Source organism: Xylocopa sonorina, chromosome 15 (genome assembly GCF_050948175.1).
Source record: "Xylocopa sonorina isolate GNS202 chromosome 15, iyXylSono1_principal, whole genome shotgun sequence".
NCBI lineage: Eukaryota > Metazoa > Arthropoda > Insecta > Hymenoptera > Apidae > Xylocopa > Xylocopa sonorina.
The window spans coordinates 2,114,534-2,132,876 of NC_135207.1; the positions used below are offsets into that span (position 1 = coordinate 2,114,534).

Consider the following 18,343-nt stretch of genomic DNA (forward strand, 5'->3'; position numbering starts at 1 on the left):
AATTGATAAGTTGGACATTTTAACTAAAAAAAAAAAAGCACAGCAAATATTTGTCACTTTAAAGAACATATAATTTTTGAAACGAGGCCGCAGAAGGTTTAACTACATGCAGGGCAATGAAATAATGTACAGTTTACAAATATAAACAGTGTTGTACTTTTATCTCTTTGTTAAATAAAATACACACTGCCGAAGCGTAACAAAAAAAATGTTCTTTTAACCCTTAACGGTCCGGAAGTATTCCATCCAAGTTTACTTACTGCCAGGTCCAACCTGATTTTCGTACGAAAAGAAACTGTATACTAAACATTTTTAATATAGAAAAGGATATATTTTTAGTCTTATTAAAATTATTAAGATTTTTAATCTTTTAGCCAGAATTTATTGATTATTCAAGATAATAGGATGCTTTATTATTATGCAATTATCTCCCTCAATTTGCGACCATATTTTACAGTTTTCTTGACAAACTAAAATAATAAACTCAACTGTGTCGAATAGCTTTGGAAACGCGCGCGTTTTCTTACAAAAACAAAACAGAACTGGATGCATAAGACGAGCACAAAAATACAGCTGTACAAAAACGGTGAAGAATACCGTAACGTGGGTAACAAGCAGAAACAAATTCGCAGAACTGACCTCTGATGATGCTTAACGCGTTAATCATAGATATGATGATAAAAATAATAAAAATAAATGATTTTTGTCGTATACGTGGCATTGGACCCAGTAAGTAAAAGTGCCACTGCCGTTTTTATGACGGCACTGGTCCGTTAAGGGTTAAAGTAGGTGCCTACTTTGAATACGTAGCAGTGTAACGTCTATCCTTTCGTATTTTACAGATAGGTGTTCGTATAATAAAAATATGATTAATATACATGTGTAGTGGAGTAAGTATAGAACAGTTTTGGTTTTCTTCTGGTCAAGTAACAATTCTGAATTAGTCAAGGGCCGGCTTTTTAACAAGACCTGGATCACTGGTGTCGCTGTTACGCCTCTTCCTTTGAGCTCGATGCGCATTACGGCCTACAAAATAATTTTGCAAAATTTCCTATACACTCGATCACGTTTTTTTTACACATCGTATGTTACGTGTTACGTTACGCGCGTTATATATTTTTCATTTGGAATTATTCAGTATGCATTAGAGTTTAACTCATCGAGATCCAGAAACTGATCTCTCGGTATTAGCATGGCAAGACATCATTATAATTCGACAAATGTCCAACAGTGACTACACTTCAAAGGACAAACGGTACCATGAATTGAATCAGTAGTAAAGAAAGAAATCTAAAAAGCTTTTTCTTCTCGAAATTATAAAGAACTGTTAAAACTTAATTGTTTTTAATTTTATTGGAAATTATTTATTGGAGATTGAATTTTTTCTCTTTTTAATTAGTGAAACATGATTAGTCACTAAATATCTGTTTGATTTTTAATCTATACTTCCTTCTTCAAATTGTCGATTCAATCCAGCAGTCAATAGTTTAGAAAATGCTTACAATTACCCTATCACACTAACCTTTCTTGCCTTTCTTTCCTTTGTTGTACTTTTGCCTACTGTTTGCCATATCTTCTTTAGCCTTTGATAGATATTTTTCCTCTTCTTCACCCTCGAGAACGCGACATGTTACTTCTTTATTGCGAATTAATACCTTTAGACGCGAAACAAGAATAAATATTAGCAGAATGAAGAAGAAAAAATTAGAGAGCTGTGAAAAGTCATAAAATGATGCTCACTTTGCTTTTTTCCATTTTGTCAATTACACCCTTCGCAGAATTTTCTCCTTGCAAACGGACCCAACCTTCTTTATCGCCAATTTTAAAATCGACAAATGCGATACTAGCATCTAGTTTACCTAAGTGTTCCTTGATATCTTCCCTTGTACATTTTTCAGGTACGTCAGAGAAATGGATCACACAACCTTTAGGTAATTTCTTTTCCTCGTCCTCGTCCGCTTCACCGCTCTCCTCGTCTTGTTTCTCTTTCATCTTGAAAAGAATTGAAAAACTTTGGTTTCCAACGCAATTACCGCGGCAAATGTAAACAGTAATACTTTTTCTTTTAAATACTAACAGATTCATTCTTCTTTGCTTTCATTTCTGATCTCTTCTGCCTCCTATCTTCCTTTTCCTTTGCTTTTTCTAAGCTATAATCAGCCCTGAAATTTTTTAATATTAAATTGAAATATATCATTCAAAGATACCTTATAAGCTGTTATATAAATTTTTTCAGTTAAGAATAAAGTTGGAATGTTTTATTATACTAAGTCGTTATACTAATTTGATCAACTTACGACCATTTTTTAATTAATTCAGTATCTCCATACTTTACAGACTCCCTAGCCATAAAAGCTTTCGCATCATCTAAAGTTTTAAATTGTACAAAGACAGACCCTTTGAATTGCAACTTTTTATCCTTATCTTGATACTTCCTCATCTGTTAAACAAGAAAATAGTCTGAAAATCTAAACACTTCCTTCGCCAATATTCTCCAGGCTTACGTGTAAAGGACAGATCCAGAAAAATACTTACGATTATGTTTTCGAACGGTTCAAAAGCAGCGAAGAATGTTTTCAGTTTCTCGATATTGGTACCCTGCAAAGGGAATCCCTTCACGTAAGCTGTTTTAGCTTCCTGTGCCTTTCTATACTCCTCATCGTATACTGGTAGAGGGTGTTTTGGGGAACGACGAATTTTTTTCTTGCCTTCGGATACTTCCATTAGCTCACTCGATTCTAAAGCTTTTAATATGAGATCTACGTCTTGGCTCATAGAAGCCAACATTTTAAATGTTAACAGTACAGTCATTGGGACCCATCCGTCGTCCAATTTCGTTTGCTCTACCAGGAATTTGTCTCTTTGCATGTTTACATCTCCAAAGTAGAACTGAAAACACGATAGTTTCTCTCAGTCGAATGAAATATCACAATTTACATGATTAGAAATTAATTAATACTGCCTCGTTATGCCTCATTATTATAATGCCTTAATTAATATTGCCTCTCAATCAAATTAAACTTTCGCTCGGTTATAAAATATCAAAGTTTGCTTATTTTAACAGTATTTAACTATTAGAGCAATCTGTATTTAAATATATAAATAATTTCACCAATAATAAAATATTTAATTCTTAATTAAAAATGTACTTTTAGGAAATATGCATTATCTTATTTAGTAGCCGTTATCTTTGCATCATCTTGTATATTGCAAAAATTGGGGTCATCTAGAAATATCAATCGCAGTTTGTGCTTTTCACAAATAATTTGCTGAATTCTATGCAATGCTTTTAATGTTCAATTCCTTTATAAAAGTTTTCATATTCATTGCAAGAACATTTAAATATTTAACTAAAGTATCACATATACAAAAAATGAAGAATTCCGATAAGCGCCTTGGAATTATTTCTGAGTTTTTTAAAGCCTCAAATAATAAAAAGTCAGACCAGGAAATAAGAACCCTTTAACACTTTGCTGACCAGCGACGAGTTAACTCGTCTTTTCATACCCAAACATTGCAAACCAGTGATGAGTTAACTCGTTATTGTACTTGCATTATCTATTTCAATTTATGACACCCAGGGCGATATAGAATATTGCAAAAACTTGGCGTGTCGTGTTTAATCATGTCCACTTTATAACAAAAAAATTACTTCTCTTGGTATTTAAGTTTTTATCACAATTTTGTGTAAGTTTAATTTTATTTCATTCAGTATAAATAAAATTTATTGGAGTTTATTTAGAACGTTTTACTTCTATATTCAATTACAAAATAATAGCTGGTGACATGACATAGTTTCTGTGTAAAATTCCCAGTCAATAAAGTGTTAACACATTTTACATTTTAATAAAAAAAAAAAAGAAACCATAGTGCAGTTATCAACATAAAAATAGTACAGCATGAGCAATCAATTACGATAAAACTATAAGAGTTCTATGTTATGTCACCAAGTATATGCAGCACCATAGCCAACATATATTGACAAGGAAACAGTTATCAGTTGTGGTAGACCAGAAGGCTGATAACAACAAGCAATCACTTAGTAGCAAAATCTATTAGAAAGCTTCTTGCATCATCAGTAATTTACATAAACAATTGAGATGTAATATTAAAAAATAATAAAAAGAAATGAAAGAATAGATCTCGTTACAGCTCCAAACATAACGTATACCTTTGATGATTAAATAGACAAGAAAATGTAGCTTTTTTATTGTTGATAATTGAGATTATGGGACACAAAGTTTTGTAAGATGAACGGTCTATCTTACACTTCGTCAACAAATGCAATACCATCATTTATTTTACTCGTCGGTGCCCTAAGCCATACAATAGGACTCTGTATTAACCCTTTGCGCTTGAGCGGTGCCTCTCATGCACCACTGCGTGTGATGCAACAACTCGAGCGGTGTCTCTCGGGCACCACTCAAGTCGATACAGTAAATCGAGCCACAATGGTATTTATTTAGGTTTGGCATAACGAATATCGTTTCACGAGTCTACTCCTAGCCTTTTGTGGATCATCTTATGAGGTGTCGAGTGACACAGTGTATTTTAAGATTTTTTATTTCAAAAACACTCGCAACTGCGAATCGAACTCTGCCTTCGACGTTAGTTCGAGTTCAACTTTCTTGGCAGTCAAAATATTTCTCTCACAGCTACTGAGCCCAATAAGCATGGAACACGACAAAGAAATTACTTCTAGTGAAAATGAGTTCAACTTTTCAGCAATAGTGAACAAAATTACATCTCTACATAGACAAAATTATTTTAACACGTTCACGCCGGGGTGACCCACCGGTGGGTCACACTTGACTGTTCCGTGAGGCGGCGAGACCCAACGGTGGGTCACACTTGACTGTTCCGTGGGACGGTGTGACCCACTCATGGGTCACGCGTTTTCAGAAAATTAGTCGTTAAAAAAAGTAAGTGCTTGATGCAAGAAATGTGCGCTCAAAAAAACGTAGATTTTCGCCCCGTCGTGAACATGTTAAGTTAACTGAAAAGAGCCTCGGGCGCAAAGGGTTAAATATTGAGTCTATCGTATACGACGTCTATGATATATTTGGTCTTACCAATTGCTACGATAGTAGCAAATTATTCATTGCGTGTAAAAGATATTTATTTGCAATGACCGAAGAACATCCAACTCACAAAAACATATTAAGTCATACTACAAATATAGAAAAAAACAAACATGTATATATTAAAAACTTTCTACTCAAAATCAATAATGTATATTACATTAAAAATATAAAACTTGCAATAAAAAAAAAGTTCATCAAATTAAAATATTTTTCACATCTTGCTCCCTCATTTTCTCTCTCGTATCATACGCATATTTAGCTGCACTGTGAAAAGGTTAATCGCAGTTATACAAGAAACGGTATATATATATATATATGCGCGTAGTTATACGCTGCACAAGCAGCCATAAAAAATGGCCATTTCGAATTAGAACCGATTTCTGACCGCCTCGAAAAACGATACCTCAATTTGATTTTTAATTCTTTCCAAGAGCTCGCTGGATGGTTCGTCGGACGTTTGTTTGGCGGTATTTTCCTCAGGCTTGGAAACCGGCTTCTGGTTCTTAACCTCGCCATCGGTAGCGTCGTCCTTAACAGCGTCTACTTTCGCCTCGTCTTGGCCGTTTTCCATTCTCGCAGTTTGTCACGCGGCACAGCTTTCTGAAGAAATAATCGAGATCGTTAAATGTTCCTTGGAACTCAACGCGAAGCCACAATTCGTCTGAATTCCGCTCAAAACAACATGACACACACGTGCCTCGCTTTCTCTGTAAACCGGAAGTAAATCTCCCAAAATGAGCGTACAATTCGGTTGTGCAAGATTTGAAAATGGCTGACTGGTCGAACGAGAATTAATCGCAAATAAAGAAATTTTAATGCTTGGCGATAATACGAAATCTAAACAATAAACGAAATCTGTTTTTGACAATTAAGTAATTTGATAAATTAAAATTTATGGATATATATTTAGGAAATATGAGAAATTAATATTACGGGTAATAAAATGAATTTAGACAAGGTGAGACGCATTGTTTCCTTAAAATACGAATTAAATGCTAAAATTAAGTATGAGGGAACAAGTGATTGCTTAAATATGTACAATATAAATTAAACCGGAAGTAAATCTCCCAAAATGAGCGCACAATTCAGTTGTACAAGATTTGAAAATGGCTGACTGGTCGAACGAGAATTAATCGTAAATAAAGAAATTTTAATGCTCGATAATAATGCGAAATTTAAATAATAAACGACATCTGTTTTTGATAATTAAGTAATTTGATAGATGGTGGAAATATGAGAAATTAATATTATGTAATGATAAAATGAATTTGAATGAAATAAGTCGCATTGTTCTCTAAAATACGAATTAAATGCTAAAATTAAGTATATTTAAGTAAATTAAGTATAATATAAATTAAACCGGAAGTAAATCTCCCAAAATGAGCGTACAATTCGGTCGTGCAAGATTTGAAAATGGCTGACTGGTCGAACGAGAATTAATCATAAATAAAGAAATTTTAATACTCGATAATAATGCGAAATTTAAATAATAAACGACATCTGTTTTTGATAATTAAGTAATTTGATAAATGGTGGAAATATGAGAAATTAATATTACAGATGATAAAATCAATTTGAATGAGATAAGTCGCATTCTCTAAAATACGAATTATTTGCTAAATTTGAGTAGAATGGAACAAGTGATTGCTTAAATATGTATAATATAAATTAAACCGGAAGTAAATCTCCCAAAATGAGCGTACAATTCAGTTGTACAAGATTTGAAAATGGCTGACTGGTCGAACGAGAATTAATCGCAAATAAAGAAATTTTAATGCTTGGCGATAATGCGAAATCTAAATAATAAACGAAATCTGTTTTTGTTTTTGATAATTAAGTAATTTGATAGATGGTGGAAATATGAGAAATTAATATTATGTAGTGATAAAATGAATTTGGACGAGGTAAGACGCATTGTTCTCTAAAATTCAAATTAAATGCTAAAATTAAGTATGAGGGAATAAGTGATTGCTTAAATATGTATAATATAAATTAAACCAGAATTACATAGTATCCAAAACGGAAATATACCACGGATGTTGTATATAATAGACTCGAGATTCAGTAGAGATTTCTATCGCATTGCTTTGGGCACCAATGAGGTGAAGGATGTAGACCATTCGTCTTATGAAACTTTGTGCCCCGTAATCTCAATTATCGACAGTGAAAAAGCTACATTTTCTTGTCTATTTAATCATTGTAGGTATATTTATTATATATATTATATATATTATATTAATATAAGTTTCTAACAGTATAATATAATATATATAATATAACATAATATAATATATAATTACATAACATAATATAATATATAACAAGATCCATTCTATCCTTTTTTTTTTTTTTATTATTTAATATTGCATCTTGGTATGCACCGCTTCTGTAGATTATTGGCGATGTAAGAACTCTGACAACACAACTTTATCACAGTAAGAGCACTGTGATGTTATTTGTGCCATGTAACATCACTTTCATAGCCATCTATGACCGTACTCGTCGATGGTTGTGATGGCACAAGGTAACAGCACGTTCTGGTATCACGCTTGTTATATGTTAATTCATGAATATTTTTAATCAATGCTGTAGGATGACCTTTGTTAACGGGGAAACTGTGTTTTCGTATTAATTAAAATCGTCAGATCTCAGCTGATGTTTAATATATTTAGTATTGGGAGATATTTTAGTTGTTGTTAATCAACAATTATAGTTATAGAAAGCCATATATATATATTTTTAAATCGTCTTTAAAATGATATACAATAGAAGTTCGAAAGCTCTTTTCCCATTAAAATCGCACAATATCAATATACAATGTCACGCGGCGCAAGTGACATCACAGTGCTCTTACTGTGACAAAGTTCTGTTGTTGGGATGTATATTTTAATAGTTTTATTGTAATTTACTTGATATTTCCCGCTCTAGAGGTAAGAGAGAGAAAGATATATATGAAATCTATAAGAAAGAGTGAGACGGATAATGGTGACCCTACTGTAGAACCTCTGGCGCCATCTCTGTGAGAAGTGCTCAAACTGGTCGCACACAATTATCGACAGCGAAGTGAACAACTGTGTGGCAACCAGCAGACGGAAGTCACATAGGGTGACATCTAGACTAAGTTAGAATAAGTAAACTAGAGTAGAATAACTTAAGGATAGTTTTTAAGATAGTATAGTATTAGAATAAGAAAAAATCTAGTCCTTAGCTAGTAACTCTAGAATAAGATAGTTGGTAGAACTTAGTCTAAGTACGATGTAAGAAAAAATATAAAAAGCAGCGGCCTATTCCGTTTGGAGCCTCAGGGGTGTGTAGACGTAACGTAAAAACAAATAAAAGTAGTTCTCGCGAAATACACGTGGTTTCCTTGTTATACAAGCTCTCCCACACTCGACGAACCGCCACAACTGAAGAACTACTAGCGCCATCTCTACAGAAAGTAGTGAAACTAATATCTGACCAATTTCAGCACTTCTCCAAGAGATGACGCTGGTAGTTCTTCAGTAGTTTACTTCACTGTCGATAATTGCGTGCGACCAGTTTGAGCACTTTTTACAGAGATGGCGCCAGGGGTCTTTCAGTAGGGTCTATATCATCTGTCTCCCTCTTTCTTATAGCTTTCACATATATCTTTCTCTCTTTCACCTCTAAACCGGGAAATATACAATAAATGACAAAACTGTAAAATCTCAGGAAACGTTTAAAATATTGAGTATCGAGAGACATTTTGGTTGTTGTTAGCCAACAATTATAATTACTGAAAACCATATATATATATTTTTTTTAAGTCGTCATAAAAATAATATATAATATAATGATATACAATAGCTATTGTTTAATACCTCTCTTACTATTCAAATTGTACACTATGTAGTATTTATTATTTACATTTACATATGTTACTTTATATTCTCACTTGCAACCACGAGTCGCTATATAGAGTTAAATTATAAAAAATAATAAAAACAAGTATAATCCTATATCTTTGTTTCATGTTAATCCATTTTAAAATCAAAATGAATAAACTGTTTAATTTTGTCATTTGTAATATTCGTGGTATAATATGAATGGAAAAATGTCATCGTATACCACTACTGAGAAAATTCATGAATGAACAGCATTGATAGGTGGTATCAGCACTGAAACAGCATCATGTGCTGTTCTGGTATATTTCAATACGTGTAATATCCTGGTAATACCCCATTGGGGGCGTCACCGTGATACGCTGGTGCTTTTAGAAGTGTTACGTGATTTGCTGTGTTATCTGTGAAGATCACAAGTTATTATATAGTTTGTATAGACATATATTAATTAAATAGATCGAACAAAATACATTAGTAGATACCATTCCTTATCCATTAATGGAACATAACTAAACATAATTATGTTCTCTATGTTTATTTCTAAATTTTATTTGCATTTATTGAATTTTATACTCTTAATTTCAACTTTGTTTAAAGAAAATCATGCCGATAGTCCATCAGCAATTTATTTTACTGTCGATAATAATAAATCCAGTTTGAGCACTCTTTGGAAGGATGGCGTTATGGATAATGTACTTACAGAGTTTCTATTCAGAATAGTCGTGCGTTATCGGTTGTGCTCAGAAATTTTTATCTTAGGATTACGCACTTGTTTCAGTTAACTAGCTAACTTCTATTCTCTACGTATTTAATAATACTTAACGTTAAATTATCTTTATTAATCACAACTCTAATGATCATAGGTACAAAACTGCTAATGATGAGTAATCACGCTTATGTGAATGGCAGATGGCATAAAAAAAAGCGAAAGCTTCCTTCTAACACTGAAATGATATCGAAAATTATCTGTATTAATCACAACTATAATGATTACAAATACAAAACTACTAATGATAAATAATCACGCTTATGTGAATGGCAGATGGCATAAAAAAGAGCAAAAGTTTCTCTTGACACTGAAATAATATGGAAAATTATTTGTATTAATCACAATTCTAATGATTACAAATACAAAACTGCCAATGGCGAATAATCACTCTTATTTGTATGGCACGATGGCATAAAAAAAGCGAAAGCTTCCTTCTGACACTGAAATGATATGGAAAATTATCTGTATTAATCACAACTTTAATGTTTACAGACACAAAACTGCCAATGATGAGTAATCACGCTTATGTGTGTGACACGATGGCATAAAAAAGAGCGAAAGCTTTCTTCTGACACTGAAATGATATGGAAAATTATCTGTATTAATTACAACTTTAATAATCACAAATACAAAACTACTAATAGCGAATAATCGCGCTAAAAAAAACGAAAACTTCCTCTTGACACTGAAATGATATAAAAACCCTAGAGACTTCGAATTTCAGAAATTCAATAAAGTATTAAGTAAGTAGTCTATAATTATCTTGTCGATGGTAGAATCTTTGTTTCTCTGCACAATCGGTATTTCAGTTTGCAAAATACCAATTCACATAAGGTGACTAAGTCAATTCTGTATCTCACCTGTGCCACAACAATTTTACCCTAGAATCCAAACCAAGCTGCTACATCCATATCAAATCATTAGCAACAATATTTACAGTATACTATCACTAAATTTGAAATATAATATCCAAATCCTAAATATACTACAATTTATGAAGAACAATAAATTATTAATTACCTCTTCTCCATTATATTACCAATTACACATATAGAAGAACAACGCATCATGAATATTTATCGTTATTAGAACCAATATCGCAGAATTAGTATCGAAAGATCGAAAGAACGCATTGTGAAGCTTACTTTTAATTATACAAACGTACAATGAACTTTTTTTCATTTACAAAGTCGAATGTGTTGGTAAGTATGCAAAAAAGGTAGAAGAATGCAGCGAAGTTGGCTGCACCTTCGAGTACTGCGCTCCCTTCCGGTTTGCTCTTTCGGGCTGACTGAGTCTTATTTAGTTTAGCTGTAATTAAATCTTTCTCCATCTTCCACCATGAAGATCTACAAAGATATTTTCACCGGTACGTAAGTTCAGAACAGCCTCAAAAAACTGGCTTAATGAATATTTATTCGATTTCTTGTTATACTAAGAAATAAAGTATTACGCTTGGCTAGAGACAGGTACTCAGTGACGTTTCCCTCACGAGGACCAAAATTCTGATAATAATGAATATCGAATGCTACGTTTTCGTATTACTCTGGCAACGTAACAATTAAATATACGAAAAGAAATACTTTCACGACGATTGATTACTGTAAACATATTATATTAATTGGATATTTGGTATTCAAATTTATAACCTCTCCATATGTTCGAAATGACTCGTTTTAACGTGAAAATGATAGAATTTATACTAGTTAAAAGAAGTAATATTAATTGAAAATATTCTAGTTTTTATTGGTCGATATATTTTGTAAAAATATCGACTTATTTAAGATCTGCGATTTTACATTCCCAATTGAAATTTTAATGGAATACGTGAACTTGGCACAGTATTTTTTGACATATACTACCAAAGAATGAAGAGTATAGTATAGCCAAAAATATTTTAATGATGGAACGAAATCTATTTTCAGCCAATTTTCGCGCTGCAATTAAAATAACTTGCCTTTTTTTTTTTTAATTTTTGCATGTTTTGCAGATATTTTTTCAGACTAAATTTCATATAGTGTTTTTTATATAATATAAAAATGACACTGTATTAAATTGTATTCCATTAAAATAATAATAACGTAACATGAAAGCTATTCTAACTTGATTTGTATATATTGTAGGTGATGAGATGTTCTCAGACACCTACAAAATAAAGTTGGTTGACGATGTCCTGTATGAAGTATATGGCAAGGTATGGGCATGTTTTGTCTTGTAATCGAGTATCGAAAGTACAAATGTTTGCTTATTTTATCGTTTTCCGTTTTACAATCAGGTGATCACTCGTAAATCAGGTGATATAGACATTGCTGGATTCAATCCATCTTCCGAGGAAGCTGACGAAGGAACGGATGAAACAGTAGAATCTGGCGTTGATATAGTTATGAACCATCGACTTCAAGAAACGTTTGCATTTACAGACAAAAAATCCTACACCTTGTATCTGAAAGATTACATGAAAAAGTAACTACTCGATACCCATAGATGTATAGATTATTATTATACAGTGAAATTTTAATTATTTAAACCAATCATGAGACGTGCTGCTCCAATAAAAATATTGTTTATTTTGCTTTTCGTTTATATGTATCAATATTAAATACAAGTTGACAATTTTTGTAAATCGAGCAGTAGTTTAGTAATTAGAATTTTACTGTGTTAGGTAATTTTACTAATTAGTGATCTTTTTCACTAGGTTGGTAGCAAAGTTGGAAGAAAATTCTCCTGATCAGGTGGAGATTTTCAAATCGAAGACAAACAAAGTAATGAAAGACATCTTAGGTCGTTTCAAAGACCTGCAATTTTTCACCGGCGAATCTATGGATATCGACGGTATCGTCGCATTAATGGAATACCGTGAGATCGATGGTGAATCTGTGCCTGTACTCATGCTCTTTAAGCACGGTCTTGAGGAACAAAAGTTCTAAATAATTTTAGGTATTCAACAAATTGTGGGAAAAATATTGTGAGTTTTACATTTCTACTTGTTTCTCGCTTTTTTTTTTTTTTTGTTTATCGTAACTGTTCAATGTATTGTACATCTTAACTGTGTTAATAATATTCGAGCACAGAATTTTATATATATATATATACTATGCAGAGATAAGAAGTTAGCCAATGAAACGGTATTAGTGTCATTCGCCTGCATTAGTCATTAAGCAATGCAACACGTGCTTATACAAACGTTAAATATATATCTGACAAACGGATCGCTACATGCACGATATTGGTTTACATGTTGAACTATACTTATAACTTAATTAAAATCATTCTTCGTAGAATCATTAACGTTAATATAGAATATTAAAATGCGACGGAAGTGCTATATAATATCGTAATTCAATCTTATAAATTCTTACATCTTCTTTCTACGCAAGAATCAACAAATTTGGTATTGTGCCATTGTTGCATCGCTACATGCACGATATTGGTTTACATGTTGGAACTATACTTATAACTTAATTAGAATCATTCTGATTTCGTAGAATCATTAACATTAATATGAAATATTAAAATGCAACGGAAGTACTATACAATATCGTAATTAAGTCTTATGAATTCTTAAATTTTCTTTCTACACAAGAATCAACAGATTTGGTATTGTGCCATTGTTGCAACAAATCCCAAATATTAAGAAAATACGCGTACTTTAGTGTTTGCTACCCCAGCATTTCTTCTACCAGCCAATTTCTCATTTCTGCAGAGTACACATGTTAATTCATGCCTTACGCTTAATTTACTTGCATTTGGCATTGCACAAACATGTAAGAGAAAGATATGGTGAACAGATTCCCGCTATGATGCGCATTCACACGTAGCGTCTATTTTAGCCAGACATTTACAATTACAATATAAACAATCTCGTACCGTTAAACGCGTCAAACGAACGACAAAAATAAAATTAACTGCTTTTACATTTTTCCAGATAAACTCAAATCAAGACTGTACACACGCTGAAAAGCTTGTGAAATTTAGTTAAAGGAAAACACGATTTTACTTCCAATCTCATTTTATATACGCAGCTAACTTATTCGTTTGAAAGTAACAACAATCAATGACAGTCTCAGAGAAACTAATAATAATTGTACATATGTAGCGTGACTGAAGGGAAGATATTAATGTGACCAATATTAATGATCCCTTCAATTGTCTGTATCTGATTTCGCTGTGGCGTTTGTAATATTATTTTCTACTCGTTTTTTCTCTCTTTTTTTTTTATATATGTATCGGAGCACTTAATTTATGATTCGAGAAATGGAAGATGGGGAAAGAAATTTGCAGCGACGAAAATATATCAAAAATATATCTCTAATTATTGTTAACAGCAAAAAAATGTCCGTGGATAATATCAATTACATCTGAAACATACTCTGTATAATGTCCATCACAAATAAAAAGGTGTTTTCATAAGTACTGCTTACGAACCGTGTTTTAATTTCAAGTTATTAAATTGTGACACGTGTCATACTTCATATATGTGTATGTATATATGTATAAACCGGAAACGTACACGTTACAGCGATTCTCTCTTTTTTTTCGAGTAAGCACCTTTCGTACCATGGTGCGAAAACAGATGAAATTGTACTGAAACTTGTGTACCATTGACTAAAGTAGAGTCAGAAATTGTTGTTGTTGTGTCGTGCACTTATGATATAACGATATGGGAGCACATAATCTGTTTTAATAACTGATCAAATATAATCTATTTTATGTGAAGTACACTATAAACGATTGTACTCGTTATCACTACCAACGAAAACTGTTAGTCAGTAGTGTCTGTATAGACAGCGTTCTATGTATAGCACCGAACATTTTTTTTAGTAAAAGATATAAACCTATTCAAATAAAATCTTGGAACCTGCTAAATACCTGAAGATAAAATGTCGACCTTGGTTTCCACGTCACCTCTTCAGTCCTCCTTTTAAATCTCACATCAATCGGTTGTCACTGTGTCCTAAAAACACCCATTTCAACTGTACAAATTACATATCTCGTGTGTTACATAAATTATCTCTACTGTTTACAATTAATATCAAACGTTTAGGACAATGAAGTAATGAATGATCATTTGAATTCGTTAAGAATAAGAGGTCTATAATTAGTCGACAATTATCATTTCGCTTCATAAAAATATTATATTTAGACAAGTCAGAATAGACAATTTTATCTCTTGGCGCAAGAACCGTACATTATACATCTTCTACTCAAGGACTGTTATTTAGCCATACTGTTTCACAAGTAGATCCGTAATATGACTTGTTCGCGTTCCTTCTGCTTAACAATCTCTCCCTCTCTCATTCAATACATTCTCCCATTCTATCTTACACTCTTCTGCTCTCTATGTTTATATAATTTACATACCCATCGTCATTGTCATCACCACTTGTATATATTCCTTCTCTGAATATATTACTCTTATTCGTTTATAAAACAGTTTATCGATCCCAATTTGCAGAACTGTTGGCATATTCCAGTACGTTTCTTTACGTGCCATTATCTGGAAAAGTGTCAAGTTTTACACATACAAAAGCGTATTTTAATAATGTAGTTGATTAATTCGTATCCGCGTGCACGTACGTATGTACAAAATGATCTGGATACATGCATGTGTACATATGTGCGTGCACGTACGCTCATTATGGGACGAAACTTCGATAGATAAATGCGAATTTCGGTATATCCGTTTCAGTATGTCGCAAGACGATAGTTACAGCTTAAAGACAGGTAAAATTGAACTCCAAAAGGATACGTGCATACAAAATACAGTAGTGGAAATATTTATTGACTAGTATATATACCATGAGACGATTGAACAGCAAAAAGAAGACATAAGAACGATAAAGTATCAAGAATATTCCTCAGCAGTGTCTTCTGTTATTAATAATTATAATAACTGTGCACGTCCTTTTGTTACTGCTGCTATTTCCTATTACTTGCAATTGATCATTTGAACAGCGACAAGTTTTTGTTTCCTTAAAATCTTCGTAGCAACGAGATTAAATCGTTTACAATCAATTTATTTGTAGTTGAAAATCTGCGACAACGTGTTCGATATTCGAAAGACGCAATAAATATTTCCAACACTGTATATTCATGTACGTACACGTTCGTATTCATGTTAAATATGCACATATAGACATTGCTTTAATTATCGAGCACAACCATAGTGTTATTAGTCATTAAGCAGTAAGACGAATTAGTATCAATTTTGAACGATGTATCCAAAACGATGTGAAATAGTTTAACACGCTTCAATTAAACTGGACTTCGGATGTTTATGTAAACGATTTTTAGAGCTTTCTTACTTTTTTTTATCGCATCGAATAGTTTTTACGCTTTCATTACGTTCTATGCGCATTCTGTGCTTTTGTACATTCAAGTTCTCCACAAAAATGCACGAACATCCGCAGTCCATCGATTTTCGTGAAAGAATTCCGTGTCGACGATGCGCAAATGAAAATCGTATAATCGTTAATACCTTTAAGCTGTTAATATAGCGGTTATCTCTGAAATGAAACATCGTGTTAGAGAGCCACGTCCCAAAAGCTTACAATGATCACTGTAATTTTCACGAACATTAATAACGAACCTTCGTTCCGCTGATGCTCTTAAAAACTAGAACAAGTCTTGCGCAGCGATCGATTTACAATGAAATTATAAAAAATCTGCTGAACAAAACGGTACAACAATTTTGTGGGAATTACTCCTCTTGTTCGTCGCCTCGACTCAAAGCAGGAAAAAGAGATGAAATTCGAATGTTGGGCCTGGCTAATGCCCCAGAAAACAAGTTAATCGTAATGGCAGTCGTGTAAGTTAATTTGTTATCAATGCGTAGCGTTCATCATTGATATAATAAAAATTTATGCAATTTATGCAATTCATACATACAGAGGATTTCTTCTTTTCCTTTTTAGTTTTCGTCAAAGGTACAGTATTTAGTAGGATACCTGCTACTATTTAAGTCGGATGCACCTTACGCGCACAGTAAGGGTAAACAATTATTTTACTCGTTATTACTATTAATGTTAAACTTATTTGTACTGATCTATGCAGAATGGGTGCGTGGAACCTTCTTGAGTACTACCATAAAGCGACGGTTAAACGTCGTGTTAAAATTCTAATCGGACAGTAGCATCGCTCGTTACTTTAGTACAAGAAGAATATAAAAGTATAAAATATAGGACGTGTCTAAACAATTACCAAGAATCTTCTAAATGCGAAACGAGGACAAAAGAGATACAGTGCTGACAAACGTTGGAAGAAAATTTAATTAACGATTCGATAGGTCGAAACCAGGCAAAAATGAAAAACAAAATTGTGCGTCGAGTGTTCGTAACGAAACTTCAAACACAATTTTATTGTCTTCGATTTTCCTCTCATTTCAACGCGCAGAATTATCCCTTAAATTTTCTATCGATAGCTTTTACGGAACACCGTGCGTGCTGGCAAATGAAATGTAAAATGAAACCTCGTTGCGTTTACTGCAACAATTGTGTGGATCGTACAGAAAATATACGACGCACCGCATTCTTCTTGTTCTAGGACTAACAGTCGATAGTCTGGTTACTAAGTAAAACATCACTACAATACAATTTGAGCATCGTACCATCTCTATGATAGATTCAAAGAAGTATGGCAAAAGCATTTAAGTTTATATTGATTACAATCGTGTACATACACAATTCTCGTCGTTCGAACAGCTTCGTCGTACAAGCATGCTGTTAAACTTGGTGGACTTCGATCGCGATTAAATCCAGAATTCGAAATTTCAAACTTCTTACCTTAAAAATTAATACATCTGATTTTAGGACATTTAGAAAGTTCTGCCATTATATCTTTGTCACTCTACTGACCGCTACTGAGGTTGTCAATTATTATTTGTGAAAGAGTTCTGTTTATATATATATTTATATATATATATATATTCATATATTATTATGTATATATGTATAGATATCATCATTTTAACATTTATATATTTATATGAAACTTCATTCACAGGTAGCTTCATTCACGCCCGCCAATCCTAAATGGTCTTTCACTGCTTATTTCCTTTTATTATTTATTTATTTATTTATTTATTACTACTATTATTACACGTATTGAGGAATTAGATGAGGTGACCGCAAAACGCGTTTCATTCAGAGGTAATTTTGGTCGAGATATTCATATTTTCAGTATGAACGTAGGAGAAAAACGGAACGTCATCCTGAAGAAAGAAAACACCAAGAAAACGGACATTACAAAAGTTCTAATACGACCTTTCTATTTATCCTATACACATATATATAAAACATATAAATTACAATTCGGCTAAAATTTTTTATTTCGAGAAAATCATTCAGCACAATCGAGATTGGATCGAATATTAACTGTCGACAGACAGAAATCTATCCTGCATATCGGTTTCGCCGCTGAAGAGAACTAAAAAAAAAAAAAAAAATACACGATTTAAGTATACCAGGCGTTCTAAACTGAACAGCAACTCCAGTGATGTTTACGAAAGCAAAATAAAAAAAATCGAGAATTTAATAATGTGTTTCCTTTTTCTTGTCTCACGGTATATATGCATAACATTAAAAACTCTCATCAAATAGATAACAATAACCAACAACTAACAATCGTAA

General features: G+C 32.7%; 2 protein-coding genes and 1 non-coding gene across 5 annotated transcripts in view; 1 reads left to right on the forward strand and 2 right to left on the reverse strand.

The window, feature by feature from the left end:
- Positions 1-797: 797 nt before the first annotated feature.
- Positions 798-18,343, reverse strand: part of La (La autoantigen-like) — a 164,930-nt gene continuing 147,384 nt past the window's right edge. For 2 of the 3 annotated variants that reach the window (XM_076907359.1, XM_076907358.1), the window contains exons 2-8: positions 5,488-5,680; positions 2,536-2,889; positions 2,298-2,440; positions 2,078-2,162; positions 1,741-1,992; positions 1,523-1,655; positions 798-1,026 (exon numbers count right to left, since the gene is read on the reverse strand). In XM_076907359.1, coding sequence (XP_076763474.1) covers positions 941-1,026; positions 1,523-1,655; positions 1,741-1,992; positions 2,078-2,162; positions 2,298-2,440; positions 2,536-2,889; positions 5,488-5,655 — 1,221 coding nt within the window. In that variant the 5' untranslated portion in view covers positions 5,656-5,680 and the 3' untranslated portion in view covers positions 798-940. Of the gene's footprint in view, positions 1,027-1,522; positions 1,656-1,740; positions 1,993-2,073; positions 2,163-2,297; positions 2,441-2,535; positions 2,890-5,487; positions 5,681-18,343 lie in introns of all 3 variants that reach the window. The other variant, XM_076907360.1, reaches the window with a different exon arrangement.
- LOC143430906 (small nucleolar RNA U6-53/MBII-28) lies at positions 1,130-1,212 on the reverse strand. The gene has a single exon (XR_013102667.1). It is a non-coding gene; the product is annotated as a small nucleolar RNA U6-53/MBII-28 (small nucleolar RNA).
- Tctp (translationally controlled tumor protein) lies at positions 10,930-14,136 on the forward strand. Its single transcript, XM_076907078.1, has 5 exons — positions 10,930-11,085; positions 11,840-11,910; positions 11,992-12,179; positions 12,412-12,681; positions 13,642-14,136. Exons 1-4 carry the CDS (start codon positions 11,058-11,060, stop codon positions 12,641-12,643), a joined length of 519 nt encoding a protein of 172 aa, XP_076763193.1. The 5' UTR covers positions 10,930-11,057; the 3' UTR covers positions 12,644-12,681; positions 13,642-14,136.

What these genes read in the sequence shown, in the direction of transcription:
- Tctp (XM_076907078.1), top strand. Translation starts at nt 11,058, where the DNA reads ATGAAGATCTACAAAGATATTTTCACCG. An exon ending in CTACAAAGATATTTTCACCG is followed by an intron (nt 11,086 to 11,839) that starts GTACGTAAGTTC and finishes TATATATTGTAG; the next exon opens with GTGATGAGATGTTCTCAGAC. An exon ending in CTGAAAGATTACATGAAAAA is followed by an intron (nt 12,180 to 12,411) that starts GTAACTACTCGA and finishes CTTTTTCACTAG; the next exon opens with GTTGGTAGCAAAGTTGGAAG.